The sequence below is a fragment of the Melanostigma gelatinosum genome (assembly GCF_949748355.1).
Source record: "Melanostigma gelatinosum genome assembly, chromosome: 20".
NCBI lineage: Eukaryota > Metazoa > Chordata > Actinopteri > Perciformes > Zoarcidae > Melanostigma > Melanostigma gelatinosum.
The window spans coordinates 20,347,601-20,368,429 of NC_136653.1; the positions used below are offsets into that span (position 1 = coordinate 20,347,601).

The following is a 20,829-nucleotide window of genomic DNA, read 5'->3' on the forward strand; positions in this document are numbered from 1 at the left end:
CTGTGGAGCAGCCTTCGTCCGCTGTGCGCTGCGGACCGGGCTTCGTCCGCTGCGGAGCGGCCTTCGTCCGCTGCGGCGCGGGCTTCGTCCGCTGCGGCGCGGGCTTCGGCCGCTGCGGCGCGGGCTTCGTCCGCTGCGGCGCGGGCTTCGTCCGCTGCGGAACGGGCTTCGTCCGCTGCGGCGCGGGCTTCGTCCGCTGCGGAGCGGGCTTCGTCCGCTGCGGCGCGGGCTTCGTCCGCTGCGGCGCGGGCTTCGTCCGCTGCGGCGCGGGCTTTGTCCGCTGCGGAGCGGGCTTCGTCCGCTGCGGAGCGGGTTTCGTCCGCTGCGGAGCGGGTTTCGTCCGCTGCGGAGCGGCCTTCGTTCGCTGTGGAGCGGGCTTCGTGCTTTACCTGAAGAATATAGCCCAAAGCGTTCGCCCCAAGGAGCAGCGTCCTACCCCCGGCCACTACGATAATCGGAAGAGTAATATCGTGAACTGCCAGTGACTCAATTGTTAATTGTATCGCGACCCATCCAATAATGTTGACAGGCTCTTTGTCAAATCCTGTAATTGTGATCTCGCCGGAGCGCAAATCCTTGAGAGGTCTGATTGCATTGGGCATATTATTTCTCACCCAGTCACTACCTATAAATGAACTTACAGATCCAGAATCAAGTTTGGCTTGTGTTTCGATGTTATTCAGTTTACAAGGAACTGAATAACGTTGTATGTTCACATATGTTGGGTTGGAATTTTGGGGTCTGAAAATGTGTGCCTGGTAGCCTATCACGTTAGTCCCTATTACAGGTTTCTCCCAGTGTCCATCTGCAACAACCTGTATTTTTACCTTCTTAGGGGGCGTATGTAGTGGGTTATTTACATCAAATTGGAAAGATTCCTCGATCTCCCCAATAGTCTCTATTACATTTCCACTAACAACAACGAGTTCCAGTTTTTTTGATGGATCAGGTTGTGCGTTTGGTAAATGTTTCCTTTGCCAACTTTCAGTAATTACTGACACTATCGCTCCACTATCCCAAAGCACTTCAGTCCGTACACCACCTAAAATGCAATACAACTCATAGACTGGTGCCTCCCATGGTAGACCCCTTCTCTCCATGAGCGCACGCGATGGCAGCGGCCAGTTTAGAAATGAGTGTTGCATGTTCAACATAACTGACACAAGGTTTTCAACCTTTTCTCCGTCACTGGTCATCTTGAGCTGTAAATCCTGCCTGGCTGACTTCTCTGTAGTATTCAGTTTGTTCCCAGACATAATGTAGGCTAGTATTATAAACCTCCGAGTGCCTGCCAGGTGTACCAGAGAAGGAATGCATGAAAGCCCAAGAAAGAGTTCCTTTATATTATAAAGGAACTCTACTACGTCACATCTACTACGTCACACTTGACGTAGTAGAGTTCCGGAACTCTACTACGTCACATGACTTGACGTAGTAGAGTTCCTTTATAATATAAAGGAACTCTACTACGTCACATTACGTGACGTAGTAGAGTTCCGGAACTCTACTACGTGTTATTATAAAGCAGCGGTTCCCAAACCTTTTAGGCGCGCACCCCCTTCTACATCCCGACCGGGTTCGCGCACCCCCCCCCCCCCCCTCTGAATAAAAATAAATAAAAAAGCAACAGAGCCTATTTATAGCCGCATAGAAATCTGACCAATGAGAGTTTGCTCGCGCGTGGCGTTTGTTTACAAGATTTAGTCCGCTGTTAAATGTTGCAGTGTGAACACAAACCGAACAAAGGAGCAACTGCAACATTGTATCATATTAATCCCTGAATCAGAACAAAGCAAACGAACTGAAGGTGTGAAAACGCCCTGAAACACTGCAACAAAGTTTCAATAACTTTCAGTGACACAAGGCGTCACTTTTAAAGAGCAATAAGGATGCGAGGACACACGCACAGGCTCAGAGGCAGATTATCACATTTCATTTACAATCAATGAGCGACTAATGAAGCCAGGATGTCTTCGGACAAAGCATCGATGCCGCGCGACACAGTGTTGTTGGACACCGGGATCATGCACAACTTTTTTGCTTCTTTCTCCCCAATCATACATTCCACCATCTCTCTGGCAGCTGGCGAGCTCACGTCTTCAGTGATTGTGTGCGGTAGCCCCTTTCTCGCTATTCTGTATCCAGATATGAAGCCCGTAGTGCGTCATTTATAGACCAACACATGAATGAGACTGCAGTTGTTTTGACTGTTAGCCAGAACCTCACTGCACACCACGCACTGTGGCTTTGGGGAATCTGCGTTGCCAATCCACGTGAAGCCCAGACACACATACTTTTCATCATATTTCCTCTTTTTTTCCCAGTCTGATGCTCACTCTCGTTTCCTCTTTTTTACCTTCTCTCTCTCTCTCTCTCTCTCTCTCTCTCTCTCTCTCTCTCTCTCTCTCTCTCTTCTCTCTCTCTCTCTCTCTCTCTCTCTCTCTCTCTCTCTCTCTCTCTCTCTCTCTCTCTCTCTCTCTCTCTCTCTCTCTCTCTCTCTCTCTCTCTCTCTCACGACTGATGGCTTCAGATGTCCCACCTGACAGTTTCCCCGATTTCAGCCAGTTTAGCATATTTAAATGAATGTTGCTTTTTTTAATATTTAACATTATTACACCATCAGATGCCATTACACTTTTCCTCTCGCGCACCACACTTTGGGAATCCCTGATATAGAGGATCAGGACTACACTGAGACTGGTTCATATAGAGGATCAGGACTAGACTGAGACTGGTTCACATAGAGGATCATACCTACAGAGGCAAGCAGGCAAGCAGACAGACACACACACACACACACACACACACACACATTTATATAGACACACACAGATAGGCACATACACGTTTCGCAAAAAGCAGTAAATACAAAAGCAAAAAAAAAAAAGAGGAAAAAACAAACATGAGGATGATTTGAAATCGGCAGAAAAATTATATTTTTCTGACATCATAAAAGGTGAAATCATAAAAACGTGGTCTTAGTGTGAGACGGACAGGACCTCTTCATCCCCGTGCTGGTGATGATGATGATGGTGGTGCGGAGGAACCAGCTGAGCTCCAGGGAGTCTGAACCCACGTTCACTAATGGCCAGATCGATGCCCTACTATGAGAATACTCTGTGTGTGTGTGTGTGTGTTCGGGGGGTCAGAGGTTGCTAAGTCTGAATTACCTCTAGCATGTGGAACAAATGCCCTGATCAGTTTGGACCTCTTCTTCTCATAACCCTTCTGAGTGATGTCCCCTGTAAACAGATAGAGATAGATAGAGAGTGAGAGAGACGTGAAGGCTGCTTTTTAAATTATTGTTACAATTAATCTACTCATTAAATATAAAAACATCTTTATTTTTTATTTTACACCATGAAAAGCACATGGCGCTCTGTTTTTATCGTCATGCTCCTGCAGCCTCGTCTCTCCCAGTCTTTTAACGTCTCTGTCTAGACCGTTGATTAAAGATAAAAACACGAACCAAACAAACAAAATAAACAATGCGATGAGTCATGGTGGAAACGAAGATAGAGAAAGAAATAAAGAATAAATGTAACAATGTCAACGAAGAACATCTTGTCTTCGTCTCACTTCATGAAACGTGACACTCTGGTGGACACCATGTCGAAGCTTTTATACGAGCTGTGAAGTGTCTTAAAGCTGCATTCTCTCTAGTGTCCACCAGGGGGCGACTCCTCTGGTTGTATAGAAGTCTATAGAAAATGACTCTACTTCTCTCTTGATTTATTACCTCAGTAAACATTGTAAACATGAGTTTATGTCTCAATCTCTAGTTTCAAGTCTTCTTCAATACAGCATGATGTTCATTTAGTACATTATGCTCCATTTAGAGTCACACAGACCATAAAGCAGGGGATGCTTTAGGGCGGGGCTACACAGTGATTGACAGGTCTCGTATACAGCGTCTCTACGTCACTGCTCCTCAGTCCAGATATGGTCACTTCCTGTTCACTGGTTGCTAAAAAAACAAGATGGTGACGGCCAAAACGCCGAACTCGAGGCTTCAAAACTGTAAACCACAAACCAACGAGTGACGACTGGACGACTTCGTCCACTTCTTACACACGGCCGAGTCAATAACAACAATAAAACCATAAAGTGTTCTCATTGACTCCATTGGGAAGCTCAGACTGGGACACTGGGACAACCAGCAGCAGGATCTTTAGAAGATGAAGATGGTGAAGCCATGGAGAAGCTCATTACACGCCCCCTCTCCACCACCACCTGTCAATCAAAGCCCCCCAGGGTCCTCGCAGCGGCGCTAACGTGAGCTAACACCTCCTCGTGTGTCGCTGCTAAACTGCCTCGCACCAGTTTACTAATTATTGACTGTGATTGGATTACAGAGAGGTTTAACTGGACCCCCCCCCCCCCCCCCCCGTTAACCTGCTTTGAACCAGACATGCTGACAGATGTGCATTTCATCACACCGTCCCCTCCATGTACCTCAGACGGGACGTGGATCTTAAAGCACACATACATATACAGAGTTTCATGTTTTTATCACACAAACAGGAGGAAATGGAGCGTTTGTTGGGACTATTTTACGCGGCGGATTAAACACGTGTTCCATATGAAAGCTCTCTGGTCCTGAAGATCAGAACAACAGAAGAACATCGACCACAACCAGAGAAAGATGCTCTCGAGTGCCTTTCATCTTTAACTGGAGCAGTGACATCATCACACCTGAGCGGTGACTCCAGATCACACACATTGTTTTAGTGTTTCACAGCAGCAGCTGTGCACACAAATACATTCATGCTGAGAGCAAATAGACTTCTACAGCAACGTACTGCTGACCATCGACATATTCCTCCACTACAAATCAAGGACACACTTCTCCACTGAGCACGCTCTCTCAGCATGGACCCTTCTGAAGCACTCAAAACACACAAAATGGTGTTGCATATGTATTGATGTTTGTATTTATGAATGTATTTATGAATGAGTTCAGTTAAGTTGTGTCCCGGTGTTTCGACTGAGAGAGGAGGGAAGGAACAAAGTGTCACATATGAGACGGATGGATGGATAGGAAGGGAGGGTGAAAGGTAGGGAGGGAGGATGGAGGGTGGGTAGGTTGATAGATAAGTAGGTAGGAAGGTAGGAAGGTAGGAAGGTAGGGTGGAGAAAGAGAATGAAATAGAAAAGTGCATTTCACAATCTGACCGTGGAGAACGGCCAGAACATCTGGGTCCAATCTGCTCATCTGTGCTGCTCTGTGAGTGTGTCTATGTGTGTGTGTGTGTGTGACTGTGTGTGTGTATACGAGTGTGTGTGAGTGTTGTGTGTATAATAGCGTGTGTGAGTGTGTATAAGAGTGTGTTAATTCTGAGTGAGGCCTTTTCTCAGATCAACCGCAGCATAACAACATTCCTTCTTCTTCTTCTGCTCTCTCTCTGTAACACACACACACACACACACACACACACACAGGTCCGTGGGGAGACGCCATCTTTCACTCGCACACAGCAGAGCAGGGAGGGTGTTGCCTAGTAACGGTTCTCCTGGAGCAAAAAAAAGGCCCGAGACGGCCATCTTGGATTTGAAGCATCAGATGTTTAGAAGTGGAGTAATGATACCTGAGTGTGTGTGAGTGTGTGTGTGTGTGTGTGTCATACCAGTCTGTATTGGCAGCCTAATTCCTCCTCTCTCCTCCTCTCTCCATCCCTCTCCTCTCTCCTCTTCCTCCTCCTCTCCTCCTCTCTATACATGTCTTCGTAGATCAGATCGGAACAAACAGGTTATTTAAGAAACGTCAAGGACACGCCCCTTTTTGTGATTAAAAAACTACACATCATGTAGATGTGGATGAAATTTGACGTGTTCGGATTAAAGTGTTGACAAGCTTCCTACCTCCGTCCCCTCCTCCCTCATACCTATACCTCCCTCCCTCCCTCCCTCCCTCATCCATCTGTTCCTGCTGAATTATTCTCTGCTGTCTCCTTGACATCTTGTTTTTATTTGATCTTTCTCACTTTCTTATCACATCATCAGAAACAGATAGTCCACCCACGGAGCCACCATGGTAACCAACTCCACACACTCTCTCTCTCTCTCTCTCTCTCACACACACACACACACACACTGAAGTGTGCGTGTGTGTTGGGACCTTGAGCTGTCACCACACTCACATGCAGAGACCCGTGTGGACTGTGGATCGTCCAGTGGATCACAAGAGCCATGGGCCACACACACACGCACACACACGCACACACACACACACACACACACACACACACGCACACACACACACACACACACACACACACAACCATCGGCGACCCAAAACTCACCGACTGGTCCCACTTCCTGCTGCTGGACTCAACGTTATCGACTGGAACGTGAGAAAAGAGTCGCAAGATCCAGTCCAACCCAGACAGTATGACCATAAATAAACCAAAGCGTCACGTGTTGAAGCTGCATTCTCTCTAGTGTCCACCAGGGGGCGACTCCTCTGGTTGTATAGAAGTCTATAGAAAATGACTCTACTTCTCTCTTGATTTATTCCCTCAGTAAACATTGTAAACATGAGTTTATGTCTCAATCTCTAGTTTCAAGTCTTCTTCAATACAGCATGATGTTCATTTAGTACATTATGCTCCATTTAGAGTCACACAGACCATAGAGCAGGGGATGCTTTAGGGCGGGGCTACACAGTGATTGACAGGTGACCAGAGACGTATACGGCGTCTCTACGTCACTGCTCCTCAGTCCATATATGGTCACTTCCTGTTCACTGGTTGCAAAAAAAACAAGCTTCAAAACATCCACAAACCAATAAGTGACATCACAACGTCCACTTCTTATATTCAGTCTGTGGTCCAAAAAGACGTCTTTATATTACTATTACTGATAAAACAACAGCGACTAAATCTACATTCAGCAGCGTTATGATAGTTTTTCATGGAGTAACTAAACTAAACAACATACAACAATCTCTGGTAGAATATTCATGACCGTCCCTCATAAAGAAGTTGTTTTGCAGAGTGAGTTGGTTGCAGTGACCTGAAACACTCTGAGCCCAGATGTTTGATGCACAAACACAGAAACACGGAGGGAAAATGTATAAAATGTGTTTGAAATCATCTCCATCACCTTCTGTGAGTCTTCATATTCAACACACACACAAAGCTTTGATATGATGTATTCAGCAGAGGAAGAGTTTCACAGCGGAGCAGCTCTCTGCTGATTCAATATTCATGTGAGGACATTTCCTTGTTTCTGCTGCTCACACACACACACACACACACTCACAGAAACCTCCCGAGGACACTAAACACACCGCAGGGGGCAGGACAAGACGTTGACGGTTACTTCGAGCTCTGCTGGACATCTCAGTGCCGGACAGCTCCAGAACCACCAGATAATCACTGAGATCATTGTCAGCCTCTTTGAAAAGATGCCTCATCTACAACGACACGCTCTTATTTTGTAGTGACCACGCACGCACACACACACACACGCCTGGCCATGTGTGTGTGTGACGTTGGTGCGTGACGTTTCCACTTCCTCCCGCCGTGTTTTCCATCATTAACATCTGCCAGCAGCATGATCTGCTCTGATAAACACTCTCTGCTGGATTAGGAAGCTCCTATAGACACACACCTCACTGTGTGTGTGTGTGTGTGGAGACCCATAGTCCCCGTCCTCCTGGAGACTTATAGTCCCCGTCCTCCTGGAGACTTATAGTCCCCGTCCTCCTGGAGACCCATAGTCCCCGTCCTCCTGGAGACCCATAGTCCCCGTCCTCCTGGAGACTTATAGTCCCCGTCCTCCTGGAGACTTATAGTCCCCGTCCTCCTGGAGACCCATAGTCCCCGTCCTCCTGGAGACTTATAGTCCCCGTCCTCCTGGAGACTTATAGTCCCCGTCCTCCTAGTGACCCATAGTCCCCGTCCTCCTGGAGACCCATAGTCCCCGTCCTCCTAGTGACCCATAGTCCCCGTCCTCCTGGAGACCCATAGTCCCCGTCCTCCTAGAGAGACCCCGTCCTCCTGGAGAGGGGGGGGGGGGGGGGGGGGGGATACTCCCAAGCATCATCCTACTCTACCTACTACGAGGCGTCGAGGAGGAAGAACAAAGAGGATAAATCCGGGTCCATTTTTTGCGCACGGCTCCTCGGATCGGTAAAGACTCCCGGTAGCTCAGCCGTTGGTGCTGGTAGTGGTGGTGGTGATGATGATGGTGAGGCTCGCGCAGCCCCACACAGTTAGACCCGTTTGCAGCTTCTTTGCCGCTGGTGTCACGTGACTCTACGGAGGAAGGAGGCGGCGCTACCGGTCATCACCGACAGGGGGCGCCGCGAGCAACCACACCTACAGCACACAGTGACGGTGTAGTTTTACACCTGGACCACAAATCTGTGTTTAATTACGATCTTTAAATTATGTCTTCCTCTTTTTTTGTATTTTTTGTTTTAGTAAATGTCCTGGAGAATAAAGAAAAAAAAATAGAAAATTATATTTAAGTTTATTAAATAAATATTTAAAATCTTTAACATTACATTTGTTTTAATCTTATTCAATTATTATTTGTATTTAGTAAACGTCTGGGAGCCAAATTAAAGTGAAAAAATGTATGTTTAAATAAAGATAAAAAAGATATAAAATCAAGAGTCAACATTGTTAAATTATTTTTAAATTATTTGTTTGTTTGTTGAGATCTGGGAGAGAAATAATAATGAAGAAATGATATTGAAAACAATATTTAAATTAATTCAATGAATATAAAATATTTAAAAGCTGCAATATGACGTTTTAATCTTATTAAAGTTTAAGTTTAAATATCAATTTAGTTTTTCATCCATTTAGTTAATTTTCATTCAATTGGTTTTTATTCAAACAATTATTTTTACATTATGGATTATTATTTTTTTTGTGGAAAGGTTACTTTGGTGTTCTTATTTCAGGAGCTTTAACCCTCGACACATGGTCTTCATCAGCAGTCTTTCATCCATGACTTTATGTTTTTGATGTGCACAACTTAATTAATCCTCTTATTGAGCTCAAACACAGCGTAATAGTGCAAACAATAAAGCCTGCTCATAAAAAAAGAACATACATCTTTTTACAATCATGTGTTTACTTACTTTACACAACATGCTGCTGGATGGAGCCAGAAGAAACAGTGTCAACCATCAGTGACGTTCTTCTGTCCTTTAAATGTGCTCATCTAATCTAAACCTCCACAGAATAATGTGATGAGCATCAGAAGGCCAGGCAGCCTTTAATTAAGTCCAGTAGGATGTAACCGGCCTAATCTGGCAGCGACACACAAGTGAGCATCAATTTGTCCGTCTAACACAGAGGATGCGATTAGTGATACTCGTCACATTCATTCGGCCCGCAGCCCTCCACCAATCAAATCATCCTGGCTGTAAACAAGTGGAGCTACATCATGGAGCATTTGTTATGACACTCGTCTGCCATCTGCTGGTCAGGAGACAGAACCACAGTTTAGACCCTCGGTGCTGTGACATTTACATTAAAACATTAAAAAACACCTTTTACAGAAACAAATAATCTGTGAAGAGAAGCTTTGATGAGTCAGACTTTTGATTCAACACAAACTAGTTTTGTAACTTCAAAGGCACTTTAATATTTGTTCAGCAATATGTACATCTGTACAGACAAAGTAACACGTGCCACAACCACGCCTGCTCTTTCTCCATCACAACTGTTCCACAGTAAAATTGTATTCTTTAAACAAAAGGACTCAAAGTACAATCAGACTCAAGTTTATGGACACAGAGTGTTCCCTCTGTAGGACGTCCCGTGTCGTGAACACGGGACGTTGAGACACTGATGTTCAGCTGAAGCTTCAACACACTAAAGCAATAAAAATAGGACATCAATTCTAAAATACAATAAAAAAAGTCATGTCGAGATAAAGAATATTCAAGTGATCCTCCCAGTACTCCCAGCGTCTGAACATGGGACAAACTGGGAGACGAGTACTCATGTTTAGAGAAGCAGCATCGTGTGCGTGTCCATGTAGACTCAAGAATAACACAGATGTATGGAACTAAAACAATAAAAGTGATGGAACATCCTGTACAGAGAAAGAAAACATCAAACACACACAAACAGCAGGAAGAGAAGAGCCGACAGCAAAACAAGACTAAATCTAAACCTGGCTCTCAAGAAACTGATCTTAACTACGAACTAATGAAACCAACAAATCAACGTTCAGCGACATACGACAGCACATTCATTCATTAATACATGTTCAGTTTATGTCTTTTTATAATTCTCCACAGATACGATCATCATGGCGACAGAGCCGGTGCCTACGCCTGGCCCGGGAATGTGGGGGCAGCGGGCTCCGCCTCTGAAGGGGCGGGGTCAGCGGGCAGCAGCGGCTCATTGGACGACACTCTCTGGCAGATCTCGGTGTAGCTGGGCTTCTTGGACTCCTGGCCAATCAGAGCACAAGGTCAAAGGCTGTCACACCTGTTCACTCTCACACAGATCTGAGATCTGAGATCAAGCAACAGCTTTTTAAAATGATTTAATTTTATAGGAACTGAGTGAACTGAAAAGTGTCGTATAAAAGTGATTATTACGATGAAACTAATTGTTCTTCTATCTGGCTGATCATTTCAGTTTTGCATAAGTACTATATCGTTACTACTTACAAATAATAATAAAAAACTAATCGTCACTGCTGTTATTAGTGGAAGTAAAAGTTAAATGACAGAGATATTTTGTATTAAAGCTAAGATTGGTAATATTTTGAAATACTTATATTATATGTGTTTAAATTCTGTCGGCTGTCGGGATGTAAAGAGAATCAGAATCAGCTTTGTTGGCCATGTATGTGTGCTGTTAAGTTAAATGATTAGACGGGCACATATTCTGTCTGTACACTCATTGTTCGTCTTCCTCCAGCTGCTGTCTTAACAGCTGTGAGTTCTAACAGCAGCCATGTTTGTAGTTTACGTTCATGATGATCATTTTGGGGGCGTGTCTCTGGAGGGAGGAGCTGTCATGCTGCGTTCACACCGGTCGCGTTGATTTTTTGACGCGCGTCGAGATTACATACAAAGTCTCTGCACAGACGCGATGAGACTGGCGCGCCGCGATTTTTCAACTTCAGCGACTTAATCGCGTCTGTGCATAGACTTTGTATGTAATCTCGACGCGCGTCAAAAAATCAACGCGACCGGTGTGAACGCAGCATTAGCCAATCAGCGTTGAGTTGCTCCCCCTGTCATCACTGGCTTCCTGCCGTTGTTGAATCAGGAAATAAATCCTGTAGCCGTCTGTGTTCACCCAGAGCTCTACGATACCTCATATCAACAGAGACCGGACCAAACTATGTGTATGCATGCGTGTGTGTAAACCATACGATACAAACAATGAATAGACGCTGCCGTATTTACGTCTACGAAGTTATTCTGAGTGTTGGTGGAGCTGCTACAATGTTAGCATAGCCTAGCACCGATCCATCAGAGCTCCATTGAGAAGACCAGTAACCTACAAATCGGCATCATTACGTAGTTATTTCGGAGTCCCTTTTTGTCGGTTTATTGCCGTTGAATCACAGCCAAATCAGTTTATTTTGTTCATACAGCTGTAGTAAACAGCGACCGGTGGTTTGCTAGACAGTGAATACAGCTCGATACAATCCACGGAGCTCCTCTGAACAATGTTATGAACCAGACATGACGGCGTTTGGCATTCCGATGTTTGAGGGACTTCCACAACACGTACAAAACACGTACAAACACGTCCTTATTCCTTTCACGGTTGACAGCGGAAAGAAATGGCGGCCAGGTGAACGGCTTCCAGGACGATAAACCACGCCCCCTCTCCGGCGCTACGAGATTTTGCGGCGTTTGGTGTGAACACGACCGGCGGCGCGTTGAACGCGATTGTGCAGTGCGTCAAAAAATCAACGCGACCGGTGTGAACGCAGCATCAGTGTTGACCACTGGGAGACTTTCTCTAGACTGGGCTGGTGTTTAGGTTTTTTAAATCTAGTGAACTGATAATTCCTCAACATTACCAACACTAGCTTTTGAGAGAGACGCCGATGTTTTGAGAGGACTGAGAGACGGAGGTTAAACAAACCCTGCCCTGAAGTCTTTCCTTTGAGTCACTCCGTCCACACGACACTGAAGTAAAACAGAAACAGGAGGAACATTTGAGCACCATGAACAGGTCTTACTGCGACTGCTTCCTGTGTCTGCTGAGCTGCTTTGGCCTCACTGGTCGTCTCTGCACGCTCCTTCACATTCCTGCACACAGATCACAGATCAGCTGGATCAAAGTCAGCATTGGACCTGAACTATCCTGCTGGGGAGACGACTGGAGAGTCTGATGCAGTAGATAAATCCTCACTTACTGCTCTGAGATCTGCTCTTGTGACGCTGGTGAACACACGCTGCTGCTTCTCACTGGAGTCTGTGATGAGCAACAGCAAAGAGACAGTCTGAGGTTTAAATATGAGGACAGAGCATCAGATGACCAGTGTGTGTGTGTGTGTGTGTGTGTGTGTCAGACAGAGACACACTGGGTAACCTTGACGTTGCCGTTAGCTGCAGGTAGCACTGCCATGGCGGTGTTTGGTGGAGTCAGAGGAGGGAAGCTGGTGAGGCCGAGCTCGGGGGGAGGAGACGGCTCTCGCAACTGGCTCTGTGAATTCTACACAAACACACACAAACACACAGTCAACACAACAAAGTGAGCTTTCCAAACACTCGTGATGCTCGCTGGCTACTTACACGAGTGTTTCCATCAGAAGCGTCCCAGGACGTCGGGTTGTCGCTCCTCCTCTGGCTGGAGGTTCCTCTCCTTCAGAGAGAGGCGGAGTTTAAAGCATCACTCATCACACTGAATCCTACACGAGTCTGTCGGCTCAGAGGGATCCGTGTGCAGCTCGTAAGAATTATTAGTTTTATGTAAGAGTGCTGCTTCTTCACTGTCATTACCAGTGAATCCACATCAGACCTGTTTGATCCGGTTCAGACTGACTCTGGTTCTGTTTGGATCAGTTGAGCCAACAACAGATTATTATTTCACAGGTGTGAAAGCAAACTATGTCCCACCACAGCGTTAGTTATTCTGATCGTGGAAGGTTGATGTGACTGAATTTAAAACAGGTGTCGCATCATGAGCCTCGACAGGAGGTACAACTACATGAACTGTGTTAGTTAGTCCGGTATCAGGACTGGACCGCCACGCTCCATAGAGGATTGAACTTTCCTAGACCATGGAAACAACAGAGGACCTGTAAACACAGGTGGGGTTCCTCTGCCTTGATGTTTTGTTACCTTCCTCGATCAAAAGTGGAAGCCCTTCCCCCTCGCCTCTGACGGCGCGCGTTGCCCCGCGACCACCCTCGACCCGGCTTCATGGGAGAGGACGAGCGCTCTGCTGGCGTCTGCTCTGACGAGTCCTTCTGATCGGACTGCCAACGGTCTCTGGAGTTCGACCCCCTCGAGCCTCTCCTGGAGGAGATGGGTCATGATGGCCGTCAGTGGATATTCACACCGGGATCACAAAAAGACGCGTCACTACGAGTATCGTGATGAAAACAGCGGTATCTACCTCGGCCTGTGAGGGTTGTACGGTCTGAAGTTGGAAAATCCGTCGATCAAGTCGTTAATCAATGGTTGCTGTTGAGAGAAACAACAAAGCGCTGCATCACTCTGCTCGTGACGGGATTATTCTCTCTCCGATGTCTTAATACACCTCTCACCTGGGCACAGTCCTGGTATCCCGTCGCAGCCGAAGCCCACGCCTCGTTGGTGGGGTCAAAGAGCAGCCGGGGGGGGCAGGGCTGCTGGTAGGTTGCTGGGGGGAAGTAGGAGCTGTAATGTCCGCTGCACTGGTCCAGCTGGGGGGGTCTGTAGCTGTTTTGTGGAGCAAAGGAAGGGACCGCCATGGTTTTGGCCTTTATCCTCACCATGATGGGCTTTCCCTGGAACTCCCGGACGTCTTCTCTGAGGTACCTGTAGGCCTAAAGACGTGAGCAGAGACGGGACAGAGTGACTATACTTTCAAATCACACAAACAACAGTGTGTAACTGAATGAAATATACAAACTGACAACATAAAAAGCATGACTTCAGTGATCAAATAATGAGATCACAACATGTTTGCCATTCAGAAAAGGTTGATATTTAAATTCTTAAACCAACAATTGAACACTGCGTCTTCATTGTGTTTAAAGTTGTTATTTGCGCACAGTGTCAGATAAAGATAAAGCAGAAGAGTGTTTCACCTGCTGTGCGTCGGTTTCTGACTTGAAAGTGATGAACCAGTTATCGTTGCTCACAAACTCACAGCTCAGGAACTGTGGCAGGTCCTCCACGTCAAAGAGAGACTCCACTTCCTGCAGCACAACGGAGACATCAAACACACCGGTCAAAGTGAAAAGCATGAGTTTACTAGGAAGAGAGGAGAGGAGAGAGGAGGGGAGAAGGGAGCAGAGCTAGGAAAGGAGAGGAGGGGTTGTTGTGGGTTCCTTGCCTCCTGAGGTGTGGTGTTGGGGATCTCTCTCAGGATGATCACACAGCGGCTCTGATTGGCTCGGACCTTCTGTCCACATGGAGTCACCTGAACCGTCGGCAGAGCTGTCGACCAATGAGAGGAGAGACTCAGCACAAACTCCTCACAGTAGAGCATCGTAGATTACCAACATCTGAACATGAACACTGACATTTCAAGATGTCTGAGATGAGGTCCAGGTCCGTGCTGAGACTCTTGATCCGGTCCAGGCTGGCCAGCATCGCGATGGGAACGTACTGATCGTCGTCCATCTGGGAGTTGAGGTACAGGTCGTTACTGAGGTGCTCCCTGTGGAGAGATGAGAGGTGACATGTTCTACGTGTTGGAACCAACAACAAACTAAACAGCTGTTAAATGGTAGGTCAAATCAGTAAACTACTAACATAGGTCCTGGAAGCCGCCTTTAAGTCAGTGTTGAATGTATGCTTAGTATCGATGTCTCATGTCAATATGTTTAATCACCATCCGAGCCAACCAGAAGCCATGGCTGACAGGGGAGGTCCGCACACTGCTCAAGGCTCGCGACACCGCCTTCAGAGCTGGAGACCCAGCTGGGCTGGGAGCAGCCAGGGCTGACCTGTGCCGTGGCATCAGGAAAGCTAAACGACTGTACACCAGGAAAATCACAGGACATTTCAAAGACAGCAGGGACTCACGGAGCCTGTGGCAGGGCATTAGGACCATAACGGACTACAAACTACCGCCACAGACCTGTGACAGTCACACCTCCCTGCTTAACAACCTCAATGGCTTCTTTGCACGCTTCGAAGCACAGAACAACACACCTGCGCAGAAAACCACCCCCCCCACCGACGACCAGGCTCTGTGCCTGTCCCCAGCCAGTGTGAGGAGCACACTGCTGAGGATTAATACCCGCAAGGCTGCGGGACCTGACAACATTCCTGGTCGTGTGCTGAGGGACTGCGCAGAGGAGCTCACGGATGTCCTCACCGACATCTTTAACACCTCCCTGAGCCAGGCTGTTGTTCCCACGTGCTTCAAGGAAACCACCATCATTCCTGTGCCGAAGAAGTCATCTCCAGCCTGCTTCAACGACTACCGCCCCGTCGCATTGACTTCTACCATCATGAAGTGTTTCGAAAGGCTGGTCATGAAGCAGATCAAATCCACCCTTCCTCCCTCCCTGGACCCGTTTCAGTTTGCTTACCGAACTAAACGGTCCACAGAGGATGCAATCTCCTCCGCTCTACACCCAGCCCTCACACACCTGGACACTAAGAACTCCTACGTCAGAATGCTGTTCATAGATTTCAGCTCAGCATTCAATACAATCATCCCCCAGCAGCTTGTGTGTAAACTTACAGACCTGGGCCTCAGCCCCTCTCTCTGCAACTGGTTGTTGGACTTCCTCACAGAGAGACCACAAGCTGTTCGGGTCAACAACAACACTTCGAACACACTAACACTGAGTACGGGGGCCCCCCAAGGTTGTGTGCTCAGCCCCCTTCTCTTCACCCTGCTGACCCATGACTGTAAACCCAACTACAGCTCCAACCACATCGTGAAGTTCGCTGACGACACTACCGTGGTAGGTCTCATCAGCCACAACGATGAGACTAACTACAGGAAGGAAGTGAACCAGCTGGTCCGTTGGTGCCAAAATAACAATCTCTTCCTCAATGTGGGGAAAACAAAGGAGATTGTTGTTGACTTCAGGAGAACCCACTCCCAACCCCCCCTCCCTCTGACCATCAATGGTGCTGCTGTGGAACAGGTGAGCAGCACCAAATTCCTCGGTGTGACAATCACAGATGACCTCACCTGGACCAGCAACACCACTGCACTGGCAAAGAAGGCCCAGCAACGCCTGTACTTCATCAGGAAGCTCAAGCGAGCAGGAGCCCCCCCCCCCATCATGCTCTCATTCTACCGAGGCGCCACTGAGAGCATCCTCAGCAGCTGCATCACGCTGTGGTTCGGAAGCTGCACCGCCTCCAACCGCAAGAGCCTGCAGCGCATTGTGAACTCTGCCCAGAGGATCATCGGAGTCTCACTCCCTACACTACAGGACATTTACAACACCCGCCTCACCCGCAAAGCACTCGGCATTGCGGGTGACCCCACCCACCCCTCCAACAGCCTCTTCAGCCTCCTGCCTTCAGGGAGAAGGTTCCGCAGTCTCCGTTCGAGCTCTACCCGGCTGAGGAACAGCTTCTTCCACCAGGCGGTCAGGATGCTGAACTCTCTCCCTCCCTCTCTCCTCTCGCTCCCCCTCTCTCCCCCCCTGCCATCTCTCCCCTGACCTCTCTACCCTCCCCCTCACCCACCTTTCCCCACTGCCTCAAATGGAACATACCAGGACATCTACTCCCCCTCACACCCCTTCCCTCATCCAGCACCAGTCACTTTTTATCAGCACCAGTCACTTTTTATCAGCACCAGTCACTTTTTATTCTCTGCTGCTACTTGTTTAATCCTTTATCTAGGCCCTTATGTTCTTAACTTTATTCTATTTTATTCTATTATATGTTATATGTTCATGTCTATATTACACTGTGGGACTGCGAGAAACGGCATTTCGAATTTTCTGTATGCATAACACATGTGGAAACTTTGACAATAAAGTGAACTTTGAACTTGAACTTTGAACTTTGAACTTTAAAGGACATAAACAGAGACCAGGTGAGTGGTTACCTGGTCAGGCAGGACTCCAAAACGCTCCTCAGCTGCTCGATGCTCTCATCTGGAATCACAGGAAGTCATTATTACTTCATGGTTCATTTGGTGAACCATATAAACTGGATACAGACCACTACACTGGATTGATACCTGTGACAGGTGAGTCAGTGGGTTCTCCGTTGACAAGAGGAGCTTCAGCAGACAGCATCTGGTTCTCTAGTGTTCTACGATCGACCTCGATCTCCGTCAGGCCCACGTTCTCCAGCTGGAACGCCGGCTCGTATCCTAAAGATAAAATAAAGAAATCGTAGGAACAATTAGCATTCATCCAGCAAAGCTGTTTCCTCATTGTAACACTGAAGACGAGAGATGGTTCAAACGATTCCTCTCGTGTTCGTGATCACTTCATGACCACAGCGACACAGACGGAGTAAAACACTTTCAGTTGGATTCGAGTTGTCCTGGAACCTGGTGCAGTTCTGGGGAAAAAGTTATTTAATCGTGTTTTATCAAGACATAAAATTTAATTTTCCCATAAAAGAAAAGTATGCCGTCAGAGACAGCTGTGAGAAAGAGAACAGAAGCAGACGGTGTGTTTAACGCCAGCTCACCTCCCTGATTGGTCACGACGGTGGGGAACTGCAGCCATGGCTGCTGAGCCTGGAGGTAGGCGGGGCCAGCGACGTCCAGGTTGAAGCCGTGATTGGTCCATGCCTCAGCATCAGGGTTGAGGCTGGGGGCCACAGGTCCCTGAGAGAAGAAGACCCAATGTTCAGAATATTAATCCAACATGAAGCGTTAAATCAGATGTGTTTATGAGAATAAGAACAACATGAGTGATGGAAATATTTGTGAAAGAAAGTGAATAATAAAGTTAAGATCAGGCAGCAGGCTTAAAGCAGCTCTCATTGGATCAGAGTCAATGAGACAAAACTAAATATAACATATTAATATATAATGAAACTATTCAATCTCACTCAATGCAAAGTGAACAGTAAAGAGGAAGAAAGCATCTTTTCAGATTTACTCTCGGATATAAACGAGAGCTTCACATCTTCATCCACCTGTTGAGTTTCATCTTCAGTTCACTTAACGTTGTAACATTAAGGCTGATCTCACATTATTACTGTTCAATGAACAACGAGCCCTCGTCTCTGTAAAGACGTTGAGTTATTTTGGGAATAAGACACGAAACCCTAACACTTACAGACTGAGAGCGGTCTGTGTGCCAGTCCCACACACAGCGTCCCTGAGGCATCACTGTGCTGAAGGGGTACGCTCCCAGCGGAGCCATCGACGGCTGCATCTCTGAGACCTGATCCGGGATCTGCTCCACGTCAGAGCCCTCGTCAGACGCGCCCTGGGCCCAGACCCCGCAGGTCTCATCCAGACCCAGCTGGATCCAGGTCTGGGGGCACATACTGGGGGTACATACGGAGGAGTCCCCGTCATCTCCCAGCAGCTCGGACACCATCTCCCTCATCCCTCCCTCTCTCTCTCCCTCCTCGGCGGTCGCCGTCGGCTCGGGACGCAGGAAGTGGAATACACGCGACGGAGTCGAGGCGTAAACGTCGATTTGAGACGGGTCCACGGAGATCACGGCACGGTCCGAGTCCTGGTCCTCCGCACAGCTGAAGTCACTAAGAATCACGAAGGAGTCGTCACAGGTGTCACCGTCCTCCTCGACACCTTGGGCCAAAGTCTCAGGAGCTGAATGATCGGGAGTTTCTGGAGGAATACTGCTGCTCAGTGCAGACGTCTCCTCCTGTAACACGAGAGTCTTTATCCCATTAACTCCATCTGATGAGTCTGTAGTTTGAGGTAAACAGGCAGCGGCTTCATGCTGCAGGTCCACTTCAGGCTGCACACACTCAGAGGAACCACTGGAGGTGAATGATTCTGGGGAGCTCTGACACTCACGCTGCTCTGAACACAGGGAACTGTTTGGGTCCGTTTCAGGTGAAACATCTGGAACGTCATCTCTCTCAACATGTCTGCTGTTCTGACAGATTTCTGCTTTTGTTTCGTCTCTGCTCATGAGGACATCCTGAAGAGGCTCGTCTGAGACCACAGAAGCTTCAGTTTTCACATCAGAGCTGTTGAGCTGTTCGCCACTGAGCTCAGGGTCAGCGAATGGAGCCTCCACATCGTGACTGGGAGGCTTCATGCCGCTCAGTTTAAACGCTGGATTGTTTGAACTGACATCTAATTGGTCGGATGTGATGGAGTCACACTGGTGAGACGTGGTTTTTAGGTCTGAGAGAGGGGGCAGATGCGTGTGGCAGGAAAAGGCAGCGAGTTCAACGGGCACTGAAGACACGACGGAGGACACGGAGGACGCCGAGGACACCGAGGTGAGAGTCGTCTCTGCTGTTCCGCTGTGTCCAACGTCGGCCTCCTCCTCACTGTGGACTCTGCCGGCGCTCACAGGGATGGCCACGCCCTGCATGGAGGGTTTGTCCACCTCGCTCTGTCCAGACAGAAGAGGAACAAACTCCTCCCTGTGCGGCGGGTCGAGGTGGAGCTCAGGCTTTGAAGGACTCGGGCTGGAAGTGTCCAGTTCAGGAGTTCCAGCTGCCGGTGTAGAACTCTGGATGTGCTGCTCTGTTAGCAGATGATCGTCCAGAGGATTGAAGTCAGAATCCAACTCTTCCTCCTGTAAACCAACCGTCTCACCCCGCACAAGTTCATCGTCCTCCTCCACACATGCACTTTGATCTGTGTGTGACTTCATCAACATGTAATCCTTGGACTCATCCTCTGCAGCCGTCTGTTCATTCAAACCTTCAGGCTGAGTGCCGTCTGGAGCGGACGCCGGAGGTTCCTCGCTGGTGATTTGACTGCTGGACGGGGTCAGCGGGTCACTGGGGGAGTCTACAGGCTGAGGTGAGGGGGTCTCTTCTGATGAGAGGGAACTGTCTGAGTGTGATGGGACGGTGGACGACTGTGCTGCAGCTGGATCCTCGTCGTGTGACTGGCCGGCCCTTTTAGATTCTGGGACGTACATCTGGTCCTGGACTGTGGATGCCTCCATGTGTGATTGGCTGGAGACTGGAGACTCTACTATACAGGGCAGAGCAGCTGTTCCTCCTTCAGCTGGGTGCAGCGAGTGTGTCGCTCCAGCTGTTTGGGACTGGTGGTCGTGTTCAAGATCGTCGGCGTCGATGGAGCTGTAGACGCCCCGGGTCCTGCTCTCGAAACCTTGACAGAGCGGCGTTGTCGTCTCCTCCCGCCTGACCTGGTCCATCATCTCCCTCAGCCCGTCGTGCAGTGGGGGCTGTAACAGACCGCTCCTCTCACTCGGCAGGCCGGGGTTGAGCTCCTTACTAAAACAGCATCCCATCTTCTCCGGCCTAAAGTGGGAATAAAGCACAAGACTGCTATGTCCGCGCACACTAAGAGGCTACACAACACGAGACAGAATCATGAGCAGCTCCTCACGACCGCTCAGCCACTGGCAGAAAGAGAAAAGACCCTCTGCTCCCCCGCTTCACCTCTTTCCCCTTCCCTCCCACTTTTCCCCTCCCCTACCCAGAATAGCAAATGTGAAGGCGCTCACATGTCCCTGCCACTCAACAGAGGGCCGCACACTACTTTATGTGTGTGTGTGTGTGAGAGAATGTATGGGAGCCCTAGTTAGGCTACAGTTTGAGAGGGGTCACCA

At 48.1% G+C, this 20,829-nt stretch overlaps 1 protein-coding gene across 1 annotated transcript; it reads right to left on the reverse strand.

Annotated features, from left to right (window-relative positions):
- Nucleotides 1-9,595: 9,595 nt before the first annotated feature.
- On the reverse strand, nt 9,596-20,611 carry LOC306794362 (uncharacterized protein). Its single transcript, XM_079292395.1, has 15 exons — nt 18,373-20,611; nt 17,777-17,915; nt 17,316-17,450; nt 17,181-17,229; nt 14,677-14,813; nt 14,487-14,590; nt 14,239-14,349; nt 13,714-13,974; nt 13,563-13,630; nt 13,286-13,462; nt 12,737-12,806; nt 12,534-12,656; nt 12,358-12,416; nt 12,181-12,250; nt 9,596-10,423 (listed from the first exon to the last, which is right to left on the reverse strand). The coding sequence occupies exons 1-15, from the start codon at nt 20,506-20,508 to the stop codon at nt 10,298-10,300; spliced, it is 3,765 nt and encodes a 1,254-aa protein (XP_079148521.1). The 5' UTR covers nt 20,509-20,611; the 3' UTR covers nt 9,596-10,297.
- Nucleotides 20,612-20,829: the final 218 nt, after the last annotated feature.